The sequence below is a fragment of the Coptis chinensis genome, chromosome 7 (assembly GCF_015680905.1).
Source record: "Coptis chinensis isolate HL-2020 chromosome 7, ASM1568090v1, whole genome shotgun sequence".
In the NCBI taxonomy this organism is placed as follows: Eukaryota; Viridiplantae; Streptophyta; class Magnoliopsida; order Ranunculales; family Ranunculaceae; genus Coptis; species Coptis chinensis.
The window spans coordinates 40699210-40718747 of NC_141462.1; the positions used below are offsets into that span (position 1 = coordinate 40699210).

At 36.7% G+C, this 19538-nt stretch overlaps 2 protein-coding genes across 2 annotated transcripts; both read left to right on the forward strand.

Moving 5' to 3' along the window:
* Nucleotides 1-9711: 9711 nt before the first annotated feature.
* Nucleotides 9712-10329, forward strand: LOC147487543 (PKS-NRPS hybrid synthetase cheA-like). The gene has a single exon (XM_086574059.1). The coding sequence runs from the start codon at nucleotides 9712-9714 to the stop codon at nucleotides 10327-10329; it is 618 nt and encodes a 205-aa protein (XP_086430185.1).
* Nucleotides 10330-11382, forward strand: LOC147487544 (uncharacterized). The gene has a single exon (XM_086574060.1). The coding sequence runs from the start codon at nucleotides 10330-10332 to the stop codon at nucleotides 11380-11382; it is 1053 nt and encodes a 350-aa protein (XP_086430186.1).
* Nucleotides 11383-19538: the final 8156 nt, after the last annotated feature.

Below are 19538 nucleotides of genomic sequence, written 5' to 3' on the forward strand. Positions count from 1 at the left end.
TCCACCCCATTCTTAGAAAGTCCATCACCACGATCATCCACAATGGATGTCTCACAAGCATCCTGTGTCAGAAAGGAATGAAGTCAGAAGGCATCTATGATGTCATACAGCAGGAACATAATGTCCTACTAAAATAACAACCTTTCAATCCATATTTAGAAGATAACTTAAGAGTAATTTGGGAGGTAATTAAAATAAAGGGTCCATACAATAAAATAATGTACCTTGACTGCATTTTCCCCTTCTACAGGAGCAGTTGGTGCAATATGAATTTCTGCAATAGCGCTCCTACAAGCAGATTTATGTTCACAAATAGCACCTTCTACCGTATCAGTGCCACCACCCTGAACACTCACAGTAGGCATAGGGCATAAGTCTGCAGCTTGCATCCCCAATTCCTTGAAAATAGTAGCCTAAAAAAACATAATAATAACATATAGACACGACAATATTTTAAAAAAAGTAATTAATAGTGAAGCATAAGCATCGGTATTACCATATCAAATGCAAAATCATCAGTGTATTGTTCGTTAGGATTAAATTCTAGCCCCCCATCTTCTAAGTTGTCCTCACAAATTGGAACTAATTCAACTTCACCATCACTTGGAGTCACAGAGACAACCTAAATAAACAAACTTTATATAAGCTCAGAAAGTAGATATGATGTCTCAAAGAAGCCACATAAAGTCCCAGTCATATACAAAACATTTAATCTCCACTAAGAAGCTAAATAAGTCATAGGGACACATTTAAATTTCAATTACCTTAGACGCACTTTCGACATCCATAGCCAGAAATTCGTGCAATTTCATTACATAAATTTTCCTCTAGATGAGTCTGTTCCCCATCGATACCCGCTGTCTCAATCTCAGGAAGCTTCTTCTCATTACCCACCGCCTTTATTTGCAATTGCTGATTCCTTGACACATACGATTGGTAGACTTCCATGTCACTCATGCTCCCCCTCAGGTGTTCACCAGCTCTAACAGTCGGCTCAGGTTGACTCTGCCCAGTATAACACTTGTTAAATTCTTCAGCCGAAACATCTTTTAGCAAGTCTTCTCCGCCCCTATCAATAACATCAGGCTGACTCCCTAACAGCTGCACGCTTAGATACTTGTTGAACAACCCATCCATTTGTTTAGGGGGGATATGGTTAATATATTCTTGCCGATCCCCAACAAATAAATATGTGGGGCTCAATAACACCGGGTTGTGAGTCTCTTGAAGGACACCTGCGACAACATGAGAGGGAGAGGGAGATATAGTTGCGAATTTGTATCCTAACAATTTTGCAATAATTGTTGCCATAACAAATTAAAAAATACATACCACTTCAGTAGGTACTTGGTTGTCGGTGCTATGACCCGCTTCAGACTCCTTCGAAATGTCATACAAATCCTGATTTAGATCAAACCCACAAAGTGAGGAGGTTATTTTTTCATATTCAGCCACCGAGGCATCTAAGGTCGGTGCAAATAAACTCAAATAACGATCTCCTTTTTTCATTGCAGTCACTAGGACTCGACTCACCACACGTGCTGACGATGACATTCTCTTGTTTGCAGCAACCTCCTCCTCCAATTGTTGATTGTTGATCAGTCTTGCCAGGTTAAGCGACCCTTCTGCGTATTCAATAGGGTTCTGTTCATCTTCCTCAGTGACTGATAAAGGCTCTGCGTCATTTCCCCCAACACGCTGGGGAATAACTCCAGTTTCTCCAGTCTGGGATTTAGAACTATGTTTGTGTTTGGGGTACTTAGAAAGAGGCAAGCTGTTAGACACGGTATAGTTTGACGAATCCTGGAGTTGTTCAGACACAACTTTTCTCTTCCTCTCATAAGTTGAGGGGAGCGCAACACTTACTCCAAGGGGGGCCGACGATCGTGTTGCCCTTCCAACGGCTCCGGTACCAGGCACAGTCTGTACTTCTTGTGTTATGGTAGTAGGAATTTTTTTTCTTGGATGGGTACGTTCTTTCATCTTTGGAAGTTGGGGTGGTTTCCTAGTGGAAGGTCGGGGTGTTTTTTTTTTAACAACGACAGCTTGTTTCTCTTTAATAGTCGTTGTTTCTTCCTGACAGCTTCTACTTTGACAACCTTTCTTTGGGGAACAGACTCACGTCTTGATAGTTTCCTGGTATGCACTTTTTTGGACTCTCCTTCACTACTAACAACTTCTTCTCCCTCTTCATCTTCTTCCTCGTCACTATCTAGTTCCTTTTCTACCGGAGTCAGTTCTCTTCTTACATACCTATTCGCTCGGCCGTGGGCAAGACCGAGGATCTCCTATGTAGTCTTTTTAATCACCTAAAACGAAACAACTTAGATGTCAAAATAGTAGACCAACATGTCTAATTCGAATTGAAAAACAAGTAGAATATAATAACCCCTCATAGTTATACCAATAACGTATCCAGCTCCAACTTTCTTCTTTGCGCCAGGAGATCGTAATCATTAGAGATATCTCGCAGCTCTCGCTATCATAACAAAACACGAAAATCATAAAACAAGCTGCTCTCAAAAAAGTATACATAACACAGTATAACACCATGAATGGTTAGGCAAAGAGATACAAACCTCCAAAGCAGATCTGACCACTTCCTTATTCCTAATGTCTTTTGGAATATCTAGGCGATCGAGAACCACAACATCCACTCTTCCCCTTTTAGTCAGCTTTGATTCCCACCCAATGGCCCGACAACTCTGTCCAGGAATTTTCACCCACCCTTTAAACCACGGGAAGTCGAGAGGATCCAACTGTCTTGCCCCCAGCGACGGAACATGGAGGAATACCCAGAGGTTGAATGCTAGGTCACAACCGTGGAGGGTCCCCGGGTAGGAAAAGCCGCAAAGTGGGCATTCATCTTCTCATACAGCGACTCAACTTCTGTGTATAGCAGTTCGTAGGCAAGATAAGGAAAAGAATTAAACTTCTCCAAATCAGTAACAATGTCAACCCACTGGACTCCGACCCAGTTGGGATCAGGAAAGCACCAAGAGAGAAAAGCCTGTTAAGGCAGTGGATATCATCAGCCGTGTTTGGATCAGTTAGGGAATTATCCTTGGATGTCTCTTTAGCCTTGAGAATCTCTTCACATTTAATTTGACCACGTAGTGAAGCTTCTGTTAAGGGAAAATACCTCGTCCGGAAATCACTTGGCTTGTTCTCGTTCATTTCATAATACCAGCTAGGTGGATGTTGGGTCGAAAGCCCGGTTAGTAGTGCCATATCCGACAACTTGAATGAGATGTACTTGCCACAACTCTAAAAGTTCTTGGAACAATTCTCATTTTCAATAACTTTGAAACCAATTTGGGGTGGCTAAAATGATTGTACGTGATTTTTTCAGGATCCCTATAGTCCATAGTCCCATCAACCATCAGAAGAAAACCAAATGGAGAAGTCTGAAAATGTTCTCTTTCATCATTATCAAATAAATCAAACAGCTGCTCTCGAAGCTTTCTAGGACAGCATCGAGAAGTAATCTTTACTTCAGGTCCCACTGGATGTTCAACTTTCTTGCCCTTCCTCTTGGAACTACTGCTTGTTTCATGACATTTTGTTAGAAAATTAAGACAACATCACTAATAAGTAGACAACAAAAAACTTTGAAACATCCTAGAGAGCACAGACGATTAATTCTACAGTTACTGCTAAAGCATACATCAGAACAAAGGAATTCCTCATCAACTGGTTACATTATCAAACACATATCCCTTATTACAATATCACTAACTAAAACAGTATGAAATCCTGGAAAAGGAAACCAAATATTACCTTTATTTTAATGTATTTTTAATCTTAGCATTTGTGCAATTTTCACTGTGCAATAGTTCAACTCAACATTGTGAATCATACTGAACCAATTCATTTCCGTATATAAAAAACACACCTTTTAGGGTTGCACATTGTAGTGGGGATCCTAAAAAAAATGTGCAACAAAAAAATTGAGCAAAGTTATGGCGACAGCAGATAGATTGCTTAAACGCTTGCTTAAATTGGGGGAAGGATTAAGGAAGGGAAAATAATGAAAAGGTTGAGTATTTCGTCTTAATTTGGGATGAGAACTTAGATGTCAGAGTTTATAAGGTTAGGATTCAGAGGTGAGAAGTGAACTTTAGTTGAAATTGAGCAAATTCTAGTTTACAAAAAATCGCAAAAATTAAGTGCTCTGCTACACCAGACAGACTATATGCGAAATGGTGGGTAGTTACCAGTTGGCCATGTGTCCGCGTGAAATTAGATTTCCAGAAGTGCCATATAGGTGGATGTGTACAACCGAGTACACGTGTTTTAATCCTAGACGATCCAAAAAGTTGATCATAAACAACTTCATCCAACCGTTGCAAATAACTTTGACATGTATCATGCTGGCACTTCAAGTACTTTCTCGAGAGGATTGCTTGTTGTTTGCGATATGCCTAACAATTAGAACCCATCACATGTAGCTTATTTACAGCGAGAGTACATAAATTGGCTCTCAATAGCTGAGTGTCCAAGTTGATCACATACTTGACATTCAACCTGTGGTGAACGAAACATGTACTTCTCAATTTTAAACTCATGAAGATAGCGACAATGAACAAATGGCTAAGCAACTAATGCAGAAATTAAACTTCTTAATAAGCTAGTTTAGACCAATAGCTCAACCAAGTTCAATTATTAAAGAATTACTAATCCATGAAAGAAGTAAAACCTTCACACAACCAACCAATTTTTTCATGCTCTTTATACTTGATAAACTAAAATTTATCTTTGTTAACATTTCAAATATCAAATTCTTCGTGCTCTTTATACTTGATAAAATTCGAAGTGAAGAATGACACTCAATAACTCAAAATCTTCTCTTACTCCCCCCCTAAAACTTAAACTTAATGAAACTCATGAATTTGAAGGGAAATTACCTTCATTTTTGCAAAATTATCGTGCTCTTATGCTTGCCTCATGCTTATTATGCTTGATTGGATCTTATGCAGCAGCAATAACAGATAAATTTTTTTTTAAGAAAAAGGTAAAAACCTTAAACCCTAGCCCTAGATGTTGATGCTGTTTATAAAAGAAAAGTAAAAGAAGGAGGGACGAGTTAGACTGTTGGAGCATACGGAGGGAACAAATGCATTGACCAACTTATATTAAAACAGTACATGTAATATACTCCAATTAAGCCACTAGATGTAGCATACTACTATTAAATTACTAGACGTAGCATACTACTATTAAGCCACTATTTGTAGCATACTCCCATTAAATCACTATATTGGATTTAATAAGTTTTACGAGCGATGGAAAAGTGATAGAGCTATATTGGAATAAGAGTCTTTTAGAGATGTACAAAGTGTATTTATAAGTTTTAGATTTGGCTATTTTATTTGAACATATGATCTCCCAACTACTATAGACATTATCACAAAAAATGGCTAATTGTGGACTGTTCATTTTCACCATTTATAAACTATGTTATTCGCAAGTTACATTAAACTTTTTAATTATTTTGATTAGTTGTGATAATGTTTTAAATAGTTAGGAGATCATATCTACAAAAACTTAGCCTAATCTAAAACTTCTAAATACCTTAACAATTGTGAGTTTGTTTACATGTTTTAACTTGTACAATAAATATTAACTTACACATACATGGTAATTTAATCGATTTGATGTACGTTTCCAATTAAAATTGTTTCCGCTTCTTGCAGTTGCCTTGTTCAAATGATCGTCTTCAATTTGAAAATTTTCAACAAAACATTGCATAATTGTCAATAATGTATGTTTTAATTATCTAATAAAATTCATATTTGTATAGTGTTAGTGGTGATGCTAGGAGAATTGAAACATTATTGTACTGTCTTTAGTTTAAAAACTTGAACAATTGTTGAGACGTTCTAGAAAGTGAAACTATCGGTGTAGGCAATGGCCTAACCTGAATACTGAAGATGTACCACACTCACAAACTAAAACCATAACACCGGTTTAGTGGTGTGCTGCTCGGCTACTACTCACTCCATTCACTGTTTTGGCTGTCATAATATAAACCCTGAAAACAATTAACGAGTTAACCCTCAAAGATTAAATTAACGAGAAATTGGAAACTAGATGCAAATTTATTGAACTAACCTCAAACAAAAATTAACGGGAACTCAGAAACTAAATGCAAATGAAACTTTATCAAATAATAAACGAGAAATCGGAAATCGAAAACTGGATGCAAATACATTAAACTAATCTCATATAATAATTAACGGGAATTCAGAAACTGGATGCAAATGCATTAAACTAATCTCACAAAATAATGAACGGGAAATTAGAAGCTGGTTCCAAATGCAATGAACTAATCTCAAACACTAATTAACGAAACATTGAAAAATGGATGAAACTGCACTGATCGAACTAACCTAAATGAATAATTAACGGGAAATTATAAATTTAATGTAACTGTATTGAACTAACCTAAAAAAATGATTAACGGAAAATTATAAATTTGATGTAACTGTATTGAACTAACCTCAAAAAATGATTAACGGGAAATCGGAAACTTGATGCAACTGCATTGAACTAACCCCAAAGAACAATTAACATAAAATCTAAAATTGGATGCAACTGCATTGAACTAACCTCAAAGAATAATTAATGGAAAATCATAAACTTGATGCAAATGAATTAAACTAATAACCCTAAAACATATTTGTATTATATGTATGGGGAATAAATGTATCGACAAATATAGTTTTGCATTTTAAGTAGTGTTTATCATAATTCTTTTATAGTGACTGGGAATGCCTTGCTATTCAAGTAGCTTCAATATTATCTTCGCCATATTGGGCATTCTCACAAAACTTCAATCAAACATCTATTGTTAAATCTAACAATAAAAAGAAGTCAATGAGTTTTATCAAGGTTTGATATGATGCTTCCTTTTTATAGAGAGTGGTGCAAGAAATTTAAATGAGTAATACTTTATATAATTTTCATATCTTATAGCTATGCATAGTTGGTAATATTTTTTAGAATAATTTAATATAATGACACCCATTTGTAGGACATGTTCATGTGATAAATCTTCGGAATCTTTTCAAGTGGGAGTAGTGTATTCTTTGAGGATATGGAAACAATCAATTTGTTTTAGTGATTTGTATACACTAGTATGTAAGGCGAGCGGTGATGATTTATCGCTAAATCACCATAAATCTAATCAAACTATTATATAAGCTAGATCGAGTTTAATATAATTCCATTTGAAAATTACGGATTAATATCCTAAACCACAAAGTGAAGAGGCTATCTCAATTTGATCCATTAGTTTCTAAGTACTTATGCACCATAATCGCTGCTAATTAAAGTATTTTAGTTTATTTTCAATAAAAATAAATTATGATAACAAAATTTGTGTGAGACTTTTTGTGAAGCCTTTTCAGCACACAAAATATTTAATATATCCAGGGAGTATGCCCGAGTCCAAAATCTAGTTAAACCCTATAATTAAACACAAGCGCACAACTATCGTTGAAAATTATTGCGGCGAACAGGTCGATCCCACAGATAATGCAATTGGGGACAAAATTTATAAAAACTGTATTTACCTTAGATATTTTATTTTAAATTGTTAAGAAAATGAAATATTACCTAAAGTATTCATAAAATCAATCAATCTGCACAGTTTATGTGAATTACGGGACAATATCTAAGTAAGGACTCTTATGTGAAACCTTAAATTATCCATTGAACATGTATATTATTTCCTTAATAGTTGCAACTTCCTAAGCACAATCGTACGATCGTTATTAAATATGAGTTTGTATCCTCTATAAACTCTGATTGCTTGATCCCATTTTGAATCCCTAGATTTTAGAGTCCTAAATTTTTTGTATACATATCTCCGGACATTAAATTAGATCTAATTAAGCCACAAGTTTGGAAGTTTCAATGGAGGGCCACTACTTAACACTGATATTACTCAGGATCAGTGTTCTTTATTATGTTAGATTGATGTTCTAGATGAACTATCTGATGAATCTATCAAAATACATTTTAGTTATTTTAATTAGCGTCTATGCTTAAGAATACACTCATACGGCAGTTCTAATTGTTTTGCCTGGGTTATTTCCCTTTTAGAAAATGATATTGGTTTCGCAGAAAAATAAATTGTGCTTGCCTTAGAGAATATCTAAGCCCTCGACTCCCGGAGGCCCCACCTCTGATATCAACTTACTTATGGACAACATAAAGTTCCACAAAATAGGGACAAACAGATTTGGCAAAGGGGATGACACAGATGTACAATCTGAGTCAACTGTGTTAGGGAACATAATCTTCCAGCTGAGGCATCGCAAAACAAGTATACGACAATCTATAGCAGATGTTTGTAATCTGAAAATAGCCAAGTGAATATCCCTTTAAGATATGATAACAATAACAGTAAATAGGGCTATCCCCTATTATAACCTAGTCCGGATTCGGTAAATATTTGCTCCCATATTTGCTAAGTTTACATGTGAAATCACCAAACTGTCCTCAAGTCTAATCCATGCAATTAATGGAAAAGCTTGCCAACTCTCATGTACGGAGCTAATAAGAATGAGAATCTTTGCCCAACATCAATTTCGAAGCAATTTTGATCTCTTTCCAATAAGGCACTGTGCGAAATTTCCTAGATATTTTCTCTATTTTTTTTACCCTTTTTTCTTCTTCAGTTTCATGCTTGAAACAATTTCCACACCAAATTTTGAAGTTGTACGTCATTGCCCAATTACAGAAAAAGGTATGTAAACGTTGTAAACATTACCCTAATTATTATAGGGTGATCTTGGACATACCCAACAAAACACTCCCATACCCCAACTTTAAAAAAAATAAAATAAAAATTTAGACCACATTTAGCTTCCTAAATTAGCCTTCTTTTTTATTAGACGTACCCAAGATATTTATTGACTAAAACAAATCATTTACTCTACGTGATTCTGAAAAAAAAAAAAGACTGCGTTTTTTTTTTTCTTCTTCTTCTCTAATAACCTCTTGTTCTTTTATCTCATCAATAAACATGCAAACACCCACTTTTGATTTGAATCAATCATACCAAAGTAATGAGGATGAAGAAAAAAATTCAAAATCAAATTTTGACGAATGGAAAAACGCAGAAAACTATTATACTTTAGATTACTACAATGAACCGATACAAACACCAAACAAAAATGTGAGTTTGTTTGCAATATTAAATAAAGTGTTATTTTTTTTAGGTGCATACTGAGTATAAGAAACCTAAACCATTTTTTTTTTGATAAAATTTTACTTTGAACAACCTCATCCTGTTAGTAGTGCATCTCCAAATGCATTGTCTTTGCTTCAACTGAATTATGAGTCAAAAAATGAAGAGCAAGAAAGCCTGACAGAAAACTCTAATTTTGTTTGTCCGGATACGACTGACACATTTACAACTGCAACAGTAAGAACTTGAAGACACTTTTATAAATTTAGTATATCGTTTTTCCGAATGGTGATGTAATACAATCTATAACAAAATGATTACAGGTATTTGAAAATTGAAAAGACCTTGTTGATTGGTGTAGAGAGGTAGGGAGAGAAATTGGTTTTGTGGTTATTATTGCAAAGTCGGATAGCGTTGAAAGTGGCCGAAGACCTAGGGTGCTTTTAACTTGTGAGAGAGGTGGTGTTTTTAAACCTCAAAAACCAAAGAAGATAGATCAATACAAGCTATCCATGAAACTCCCTCGACAGACAGGAACGAAAAAGTGCAAGTGTTCATTTAAGTTGAAGGGTTATCAGTGTAATCAAGGGGGATGGGAAGTGGTAATAGTTTGCGGAACTCATAATCACCGTCTTGCAGAAAATCTTACAGGCCATTCTTTTGTGGGAAGGCTAACACGAGATGAAGAAATGATTGTGATCGAGATGTCTGAGGCTGGTGTTAAACCAAGAGAAATTTTGAATACTTTGAAAAGGAAAGACGGTCTAGAGAATTTGTTAACCCTAAGTACCATCTACAATTTTCTAGCGAAACATCGCCTTACAAAATTGCAAGGGAGATCACAGATGCAACAATTATTGAAGATGTTGGACGATCGCGATTACTATGAGTCTCATAGAGAGAACCTGATTATAGGAGAATGCAAGGATCTTTTTTTTGCTTATTCGAGATCAATTAAGTTGGCCAAGTGTTTTCTGGAAGTATTGATTATTGATTGTACCTACAGGACTAATGTTCACAATCTGCCATTGCTAGAAATTGTTGGGTTTACGTCTACAATGAAGACGTTTGCTATTGCTTTTGCATATTTAGATTCAGAGAAGGAAGATAACTTTGTTTGGGCTTTGTAAATGTTATACAGTGTTTTGGAAGGCAAGGCATCTAGTGTGAAAGTTATTATGACTGACAGAGACTTAGCATTGATGAATGCTGTGGCGCGTGTATTTCCTATGGCTAAACACCTCCTTTGTCGTTGGCACATTCAGACTAATGTGATTACTAACTGTAAAAAATCTTTTGAAGAAAACAATGAGTTTCAGAAGTTCTACAAAATGGTTTGTGATTTATTTAGTTCACCTACTGAAGATGTCTATAATGAAAATTTGGTTGTGTTTAGAAATGAATATGCACATATGACACGTGTGGTACAGTACGTCGAAGAGTTGTTGAACAAGTACAAGGAACAGTTTGTGGCAGCTTGGGTTGATTTAGTGATGCACTTCGGCACTCACACCAGTAATAGAGTAGAATCCCAACATTCATCTTTGAAGAGAAATTTGAGGAGTTCGCGCGGCAATTTGTACCAAAATTGGGATGTGATTGATAACCTCCTTAAAAATCAGCTCAATGGTATACAAACTTCATTTAATATTAGTCGCAACATTATGCGTCATTATAGTCGAGACAAGGCATACAGTGAGATTAGAGGATTTATCTCTAGGGAGGCGATTGATATGTTGTCGAAAGAACTTGTACGTTCAAACAAAGTGGGCATTTATGAAAAAGAATGTGGGTGTGTTTTGAGGCGTACTTGTGGTCTTCCATGTGCTCATGAATTGGTACATATGGTAAAACTTGGTGATGGTTACATACCCTTGAGGTCCATTGATCGTCGTTGGCGGCAACTTGATTTTGAGCCAATGGAAATTCCAAGAGGGTTGCTGGACATTTCACTTGAGGTGGAAGGAATTAAGAAGAAGTTCAACTGCTTACCAGAACACCAAAAATTAATGTTGATGAAGAAATGTGTAGAGCTTGCTGATCCAAAGACTACACATATGCAAGAGCCTCAAGAAAAACTCAATGTCAAAGGTAGACCATCAATTTCAAAGAAACATGTGAAAGTATCAATTCAAGATCAGAATGACACAAGAAGAGAACCATCTGCTTTTGAGTATGCATAGACGCAAGAGGAGAAAAAAACAAGTGAACAAGTTCCGAAGAAGAGAGGCAGACCACGTAAAAACCAAGGAGAAACTCAAGCAATTGAAAAAGTACCTAAAAAAAGAGGCAGACCACCTAGGAAGCCAGTTCAAACATCTTTGCTAGAAGATTTTAATCCATTGCTTAGCAACTTTATTGTTTCATGTGAGGATGTCCTTGGGGATGGACACTATGGATACAGGTCCATAGCAAGATTATTGAACTATGGTGATGAGACTGGATGGTTTACCGTGAGGAAGAGGTTGTTGGTCGAGTTGATGGAATATGTAGAAGAGTACATTGAATGGTCTGGATTCACCATTTTCGAACACTTAATTCGAAATTTACAATGTACAAAGTTGATGACGATGAACCCGACTGAGTGGTTTGAACTTCCTGACATGGGTTGGTTAACTGCTTGTGCTTATAATTGTGTGTTTGTCACCCTAGCGCCAAAGCAAGCATTAACTTACCTTCCTTTGAGAACTCCACCAGACTTGGAGCATACTCTCATTATCTCAATTGCTCATATAAATAACGGCATACATTATGTGCCGCTTAGACTTAGTGATGATGCTCCCTTGCCACCAGTTATATCAGGTTACCACAATCTAGCCTACCCGGGCATCGCTGACTTGTGGATAGCAAAGGTTCAAGAAAAACTTGCTGACTGGGATAGGAAGGTAAATAAAAAAAAAATTATATGGTGTACTTGGGTGGAAGCATTTTTTGTTCTTGATTTGAGTTTGTTAAATTATGTCTATTGTAATGCCTAAGCTTGTTGAATTAATTTTAGTAAGATGTTGAGCAGGTTGTACAGGAGCAAACTAAAAAAAAGTGCACAAGCACAACATAGGGGACTTCAAAAAAGAGAAATAGAAATAAGAAAGGTATGTCATATCGATGGGTTGACTGTAGCAGATTATTTGTTTTAGGACTTGTTTTTCATAAAGGTTCTCTTTTTCTAACATGTATGTTTGTTCAAGTCTCTGTTTTCCTCCTTGTTTTATGCCTTTTTTGCGTGTTATATAATAAGAGTTTGTTTTGAATTATCAGAATAACTTCAATGTATAAATGTGGGTTTCGATCCTAATTCTTAACGCATTGATTCAACCCGGCCCTTATTGCCTTCCGTACTAGATTGATACTTTTGATATATATTTCCTTTATGTATGGGTGCTTCAGTTCTAAATGGCAATCCCAACAGCTTGTTTTATGTAGTTTAGTTTGAGAGTTCTGTAGTAATAGTGTATATCTCGGTTTGTTATTTTTTCTGGTTGGATTGGTCTTATTTCACTTTTGAGTAACATTTTAATTTGTCTCATACTCATTTCTTTTTTGAAGAACAAGGTGATACAAATATTGCTCAAGGCACAAGCAACGACCAAAATGTTCATTCTAACATTGGTGAAGCAGCTGCATGTCCCAATTCTTTAACCAACATGTCGCGGACTACGATTTAAATGAAGATGTTCATCCTGAAGTGAGTGGATCGTCTGACCTTGACTCGTTTAGCTTTCAAGAACTCATTAACAAGGCCAAAGAGAACATGAAGAGAAGCAGAAAAAAAAAAAAAAAACTAGGTCAGAGATAATTCTAAAAAATATGAAAATCGAGCATAAGTGGGTAAATATTTTACACGACTTTAATCCTTTGATCTGCGATATGATTAAAGATTTGGCTGAGGTAACCCTGGATGGGCATTGTGGTTATAGATCCATAGCTGCACTGCTAGGATATACAGATGATTTAGCATAGCAGACAGTAAGGGATCTTATGCTGGAAGAGTTGATACAGTATGCAGATTACTACACAGAGTTGTACGGTAATGACAGGTTTGAAAACCACAAAAGAAACTTACAGTGTACCGAGTCTTCTACAATGAATGAGAAAGAATGGCTTGATCTCCCGGATATGGGTTCCTTAGTTGCAAGTGCTTTTAATTCTGTTTTTGTCACCATAGCGTCGCAGCAATTAGGTGTCACGTACTTTCCGATGAGGATAGGTCCAGAAGAAATGTTCCGGATAATTACAATTTTCCACATAAACAAAGGACATTTTGTGCCAGTTGTGCTCAAGGATATTGCTCCACTACCTCCGGTTTGGCGAGATTGGCAGTGTGTTAGATGGCCAGAAGCAGCAGTGTGGGAAACTATTCTGAAAGAAAAATTGTGCAGGTGGGCTGGATAAGTTCCGATCAATATGCAGAACCTACAATATGTTTATCCAAACTAGTTTTAGTTGTTGGATAGAAAAATAAAATAGTTAGTTGTAACTTACTAATTATTTTCTGTGGATGAACCATCAGTTTCTCAAGAATTACTCTGTGCTTATTTCATTATAGAACATGGCTTATGGCAATATTGATTATAATATGAGGTTTTGAGTGTCAACAGAACAAAGATCTCTTAATATATATATACTTAACTTGCGTAGTTACTATGGAAGATAAACCTGCATTTTGCCATTTTGATGTTTCTGTTAATGCCCCTTTAATTTTTTTCCATCGTTGAAATATAATTTTTTTCCGTCGTTGATTCTTTGAAATATATGGAAGACTTGGTACACTGTAGGCCCTTCTTCGTTGCTGCTACTAACCTTTGCATTACTTGAAATTAGTTTGCTCTTGTGACTTGGTTTCTTCTGCAGCGCTACCGCTTTTAGTACTCTTGATGTATCTGTTCCTGCCTTCTTCTTCTGCATATGTGGCACATTTTCTTCACTTCTGTTTCTATCTTTACAGCTGTGTTTCCTATTAAGACAATTGACCAACTCCCCTAACAGCCCTTGGTACATCTGTGTTTAGATTGTACTTCCCATTTCTGCCTTTTGCCATATACATAACGTCTGTTTATAAACCTGCATTTGTTAGGCCACCTTCATATGGTGGGACAACATCATGAACTGATATGAGAGAACAAATAGTCAACAAAAAGAGAAGTGGATAACATCTCAAAAGATAAAAGACACTTTTCTTGTATCATGATATTAGACCCAGATGGATTCGAACCATCAACCTCTCAACTAGTGAGCGCTCTTTCCATTTTGAGCTTATGGATCCATTGATAGCAAACACATAGGGAAACTAACATTTATTTTGATGAAGTAAATAAAAACCATCCAAAGTCGTTTCCATCACAACTACAAAAACATCTTAGCATATATAGATGGGGGGTCCTATCATAGCACGGGAAAAATAGAGACAAGCAGTTGATTATAGCAGCAGCACAGCAAAAAAAGGGTACAGGAGCAAAGAAAGACAAAACACAACCTGTATTGTCACGACTTAATGTCTGCTCACCGTTTCCATTAGCTATCTTTGCTTCAAACAGAGAGATCTGGTTAAGGCCCACATCTCTCCCTTTACCAACTTGCATGTATTCACGATGAGTAACATTTCCTTCACGAAGTGTTGAATTGAAACCTGAAATATCAACAATATGACATCCTAATATCAGGCAGATCACATGAAAGCGGTATAACTAACTGACAGCTAAAAATTTGACAGTTTTGAACATGCCGGCAAAGATATCTTCACTTAAATTAATAATCTTTGATGCTTTGCTTATGCTCCCTCTTCGTGGGGTTGCGTAGTTGCCTTGTATTCTTCATGACTTGCTTCCGAAACCTGTCGCTCTACTACATTGTTGGTACCCTCGTGAAGACGATCACTTGCTTCAACATCAACCAACTCAACCTCTTTGTGGGGTTGCTTAGAAGCCTTGTGTTCTTCGTCATTTGCTTCAGAATCCTGCCGCTCGAATAAATTGTTTCTAGTCTCATGAACACGATCACTTGCTTCAACAGCTATCAGTGCAACCTCTTCTTGGGGTTGCTTAGATGCCTTGTCTTCTTCTTGACTTGCTTCAGATTCCTGCCGCTCTATTACAATGTCGGTACTCTTGTGAAGACGATCACTTGCTTCAACATCAACCAACTCAACCTCTTTGTGGGGTTGCTTAGAAGCCTTGTGTTCTTCGTGACTTGCTTCAGAAACCTGCCGCTCTATTAAATTGTTGCTAGTCTCATGAACACGACGACAATCACTTGCTTCAACATCCATTAATGCAACCTCTTCTTGGGGCAGCTTAGAAGCCTTGTCTTCTTCTTTACTTGCTTCAGAAACTTGCTGCTCTATTACATTATCCACAGTCTCATGACCTCTATCACTTGCTTCCACATCCATCAATGCAGCATTTGTTAGGTTTGGTTCGTTTATGAGAACTTCAACTTTGGATGAACCGCTGTCATCCCCTTGAATGTTTTCACTAGAGATTCGTTCGTAAATGTTCTTCTTGTCGTTGAATAATACCTCATTCACATTCACACTGTCAATGATGCTGGCTCCTTCAGAAGACACTAAAATTGTTTCCTGATCAAAATCAGAGAAATACTATTTTATGTATGCAAAAAATGATTTTGGGAAAACAAAGCAGGGAATGGTTGCTAAAGATGACTTAGCCCATCAGGAAACATCCTACAGCTAAGTAAAGATTCATGATTAGAATATATAGGCTCTACCACAAGCCTAACTAAGAGGTAATATATGATTATTCTGATCCTTTCTCCCTAGAGTTCTATTGCAAACGCATATGAGAAGAGACTATGATATTTAGGAAGGAAAAAGGAAGATTGTTACATTGGCTCACCCAAAATTTCACCCAAGGCGTGCTTGTTACAAGTTTCCAACAACGAATCCTAATGTACTCGAGCTTAAAATGCAAGAACATATTTTTTTTAACTAACCTAAGATTCTTCATGACGATCAATATCAGGTGATGGTTGAACCATCAAGTTATCAGGCACAAGCTCTCTGCTCTCCAAGTTTGGCGAAGGACTAGGAATGATGAACTCCAACACCTCTGCATCTGGATGTTTGAATGCAACATGAGCTTCTGATTCTGTGCTTGAAGGAGGTGCATCATTGACAGAGGAAAAAGCGAGTTTGAGCTGTTCACAAATTGTTCAACCACAAATTTCGCCCGTGGGATCTTCAACCAACCATTTCAAATCTGTGTCATACCCTTTTTTACTCCCACTTTGACAAAGATCATCCTCACTACTCTCGGTTGTTTCTACTGGTCTCAATTCCTTTTCTTTAACTTCATTTCCGGGATCTTTCCCATTTTCATCAATACCACCAAGAAATGAAGATTCCCCATCAAGATATAGATATCTATCATAAGGCACCCTCGGTGAACACCTTTCGAGACCTCAACCTGCATATCGGGTTACGGAGGAACTAGTAGTGAGAACATGACCTTTAACCGAATAATTTAAATATTCATCAATTGTCCTCTTCTCAACAGCAGATGGACTTGAGTCGAAACTGGTTCTTTGGTATGAGCATCATCATCCTCCATTACCCTGCTATTAATCTCAGAGACCTCCAATGACAATGATGGTCCATTTGGCTCATTATAAGGATTGTTGAGATCAGCTATTGATGGTTCAATATCTTTTGATCGAACTTCTTCAATGTTAATACCCAAGACCTCTTCATTGATACCCGCTGACGAGGAATCGCTTGAGTCATGGCACTTTTCTTCAACTACTTCTAATTTTATGAAAGCTTCAAGTCTATCAGGTAGGCTTATTTCTTTTCCAACCCCTTTGATCTCAACCTTGTTGAGGTCAGCATCTCCCTTTGCCTCTTCGCCAGACTTCATCAAGTCTACTTCAGTAGAGGATTTCCTTTCTTGCTCAATAAGATCAAAATTATGGTTGGTCTGGTAGATCAGTGCTCCTTGAGAAAAAATTTGTTCGGTTTGTGCCATGTAAATTTCTCTATCAGTAGGAGGAGATGGTGATTCGACTTCTGGGGACGTAAAACCAGTCCAGATATTACTTTTTTCACCTAATTTCCCATGTAACTGGAATACTCATGCTGCAGTGATGCTTCAATTTGCATAGTAGGGGTCGAATTTAGTGTTGTTTCTCTCTTGCTTAAGTCCCCCATGAACGAAGGTCCCAAACTAAAGCTTTCATGCCCCTTAAGTACATATCTTTCTCGAAATGCTTGACATGAATTCTTGATGAAAATTGTCCTCGGTGAGATTAGGTTTTTTCTTGCGGGTCATAAGGAATATCAAAAGGATTTCCTCTCGGGACTAAAACGTAGGAGCGAAGCGAGGAACAAGTGGTAAGCCGTCAAGCATACCGGAATTGTATGGAACCTCAAATGGGTTGGTTTTCACCATTGTAATGGATGGAATATGAACCGGAGCGTCATTGCTATCAAAGTCTATTAGATTCTTCTCCACTACCCTGCTGAAGTTTTGCCTTGCTCTTCGCTTTGGCAATTAGTTTCTCTAATCGTTGATCACGCTCCACTTCGAAGTCCCAAGATCCATTAGATTCTTCTCATCGTCTTACGTCAAGAGAATACAGATTTAGCTCCATCCTCTTCATTCTCATGTTTTTCTTCATGGTTCTCGGTTTGAATCTGCACTCCCATCAAGGGATCTATCCGAACAATCCAAAGTAGCATCAAATTCATCCGTAGAGGTAATGCAAGCCGAGGATATTTGGGATTTAACAGATGGATCATTCTCATCAATCACCGGAAGTAGATCGGCCGAGGAGTATCGGAGAGGAACATGTTGCTTGATCGAACCAAAATTTGAACTCTCAAAGATCATCCGAATTGATTTGCACTTCAAAGCCATCGATGCCATTCCGAGAATTTCGGAGGTCGCCCTCAATCCCCGACTATTCTTCTGATGAAACCTTCATAAGGCTTAGTGGAGAATGACACCTTTTTATCCTTACTACTTAAAGCCTTGCCTCCAATGGGAAAACTACCAATTTCTAATGCTCTTTCTTTTACGTCACTTCTCTTCCTTGCACGACTTTCTACAAAATATCTGTCATCTTTCTCTATATCCTGACCATTCAGAGATGACATTGCATGGACCCTCTTCTCTTCAGCTTCCGGGTTATTGGGACTACCGAAACTTAAAAGTATGTTTAAAAGAACAACAGTACAGATAAAAATAGGGGAAGAAGAAATAAAAAATCTTAGCACAGATGGGAAAAATCTATATACAGTAAGAAAAATAGTGCAACCAAGACTAAGGCATGATTATAAATCCATCTATAAAATGTTTGTATCGAAAAAACTAGACTTCTCCACATCTGAACTATATTTTTTTATTGCACCAACAACACCCATCTCTTTGATAGGGTATAATATCAAATGACTGAACACATAACAACAAAAAGCTCACAAAATTTAATAAAAAATTCAAAAACCAGCTTCCATTAATCAAAATGTGGGGAGACTAGAGAAGAAAAGAAGAAAAACGAAATACAAATAAATAAAAATGGATAGAAATATTTCAGGGAGGATAAACTCACTAAATTACATACAAATATGCAAAATCAAAGAGAAAATAGTACCCGAGCAGGAATACGTATTGCCTTGTTAGACTATCCACATTTTTTGCTTCTTTGTAGCAAAACTAATTGGGGAAGAATTGCAACTGCCTTGAGGTATATCGAAAATGCCCAAAAGATCTGGAAAAAAAAAACAAGTTATATCAAAACACCACAAAATGACTTGCTGGGAAAAATTGGAAAGATGTTTACATAGAAATTAGAAAGTAATATTGTATATGACTTGAAATAGCAAATGTATTCCTTCTACAAGATCATCCACGAGTTCTTTTATAGTCCAGCTTTAGAGAAACTCTGGGTTTACGAAGAAAAAGAGTACGTTTACGAAGAAAAAGAGTGTGAAAGAAACTTTCACTCAAAACAGGCGGGTACCAAAAAGAGTGGTTGTTATTTTTATTTTTTTATTTTATTTTGTGCCCCTATTGGAAATACTCCAAATTTATTTGGGAGATATTATTGGATTTAGGCAGTTATTGGGGTATTTCAAAAATTTATGTTAGTTATGGGGTACGGGAGTGTTTTGATTGGGTATGTCCAAAATCACCCTTATTATACTCTTTTCAACTAAATATGTGCTAATGTTTGTGTTGGTGTATGTGTGGAAGTTAATGCTACCACCTTCCATTTGTGTTCAAAACTACATCTTTAATTTGATGTAAAAGCTCACCACTTTAAACATGGAACATCAAATAAGGACACAAGGACAATAAATAGGGGTTGTACAATAATTGTTAAATGT

Bases quoted from the DNA above. Each gene is read 5' to 3' on its own strand.
- LOC147487543 (XM_086574059.1), top strand. From the start codon at position 9,712: ATGAAACTCCCTCGACAGACAGGAACGAAAAAGTGCAAGTGTTCATTT.
- LOC147487544 (XM_086574060.1), top strand. From the start codon at position 10,330: ATGTTATACAGTGTTTTGGAAGGCAAGGCATCTAGTGTGAAAGTTATT.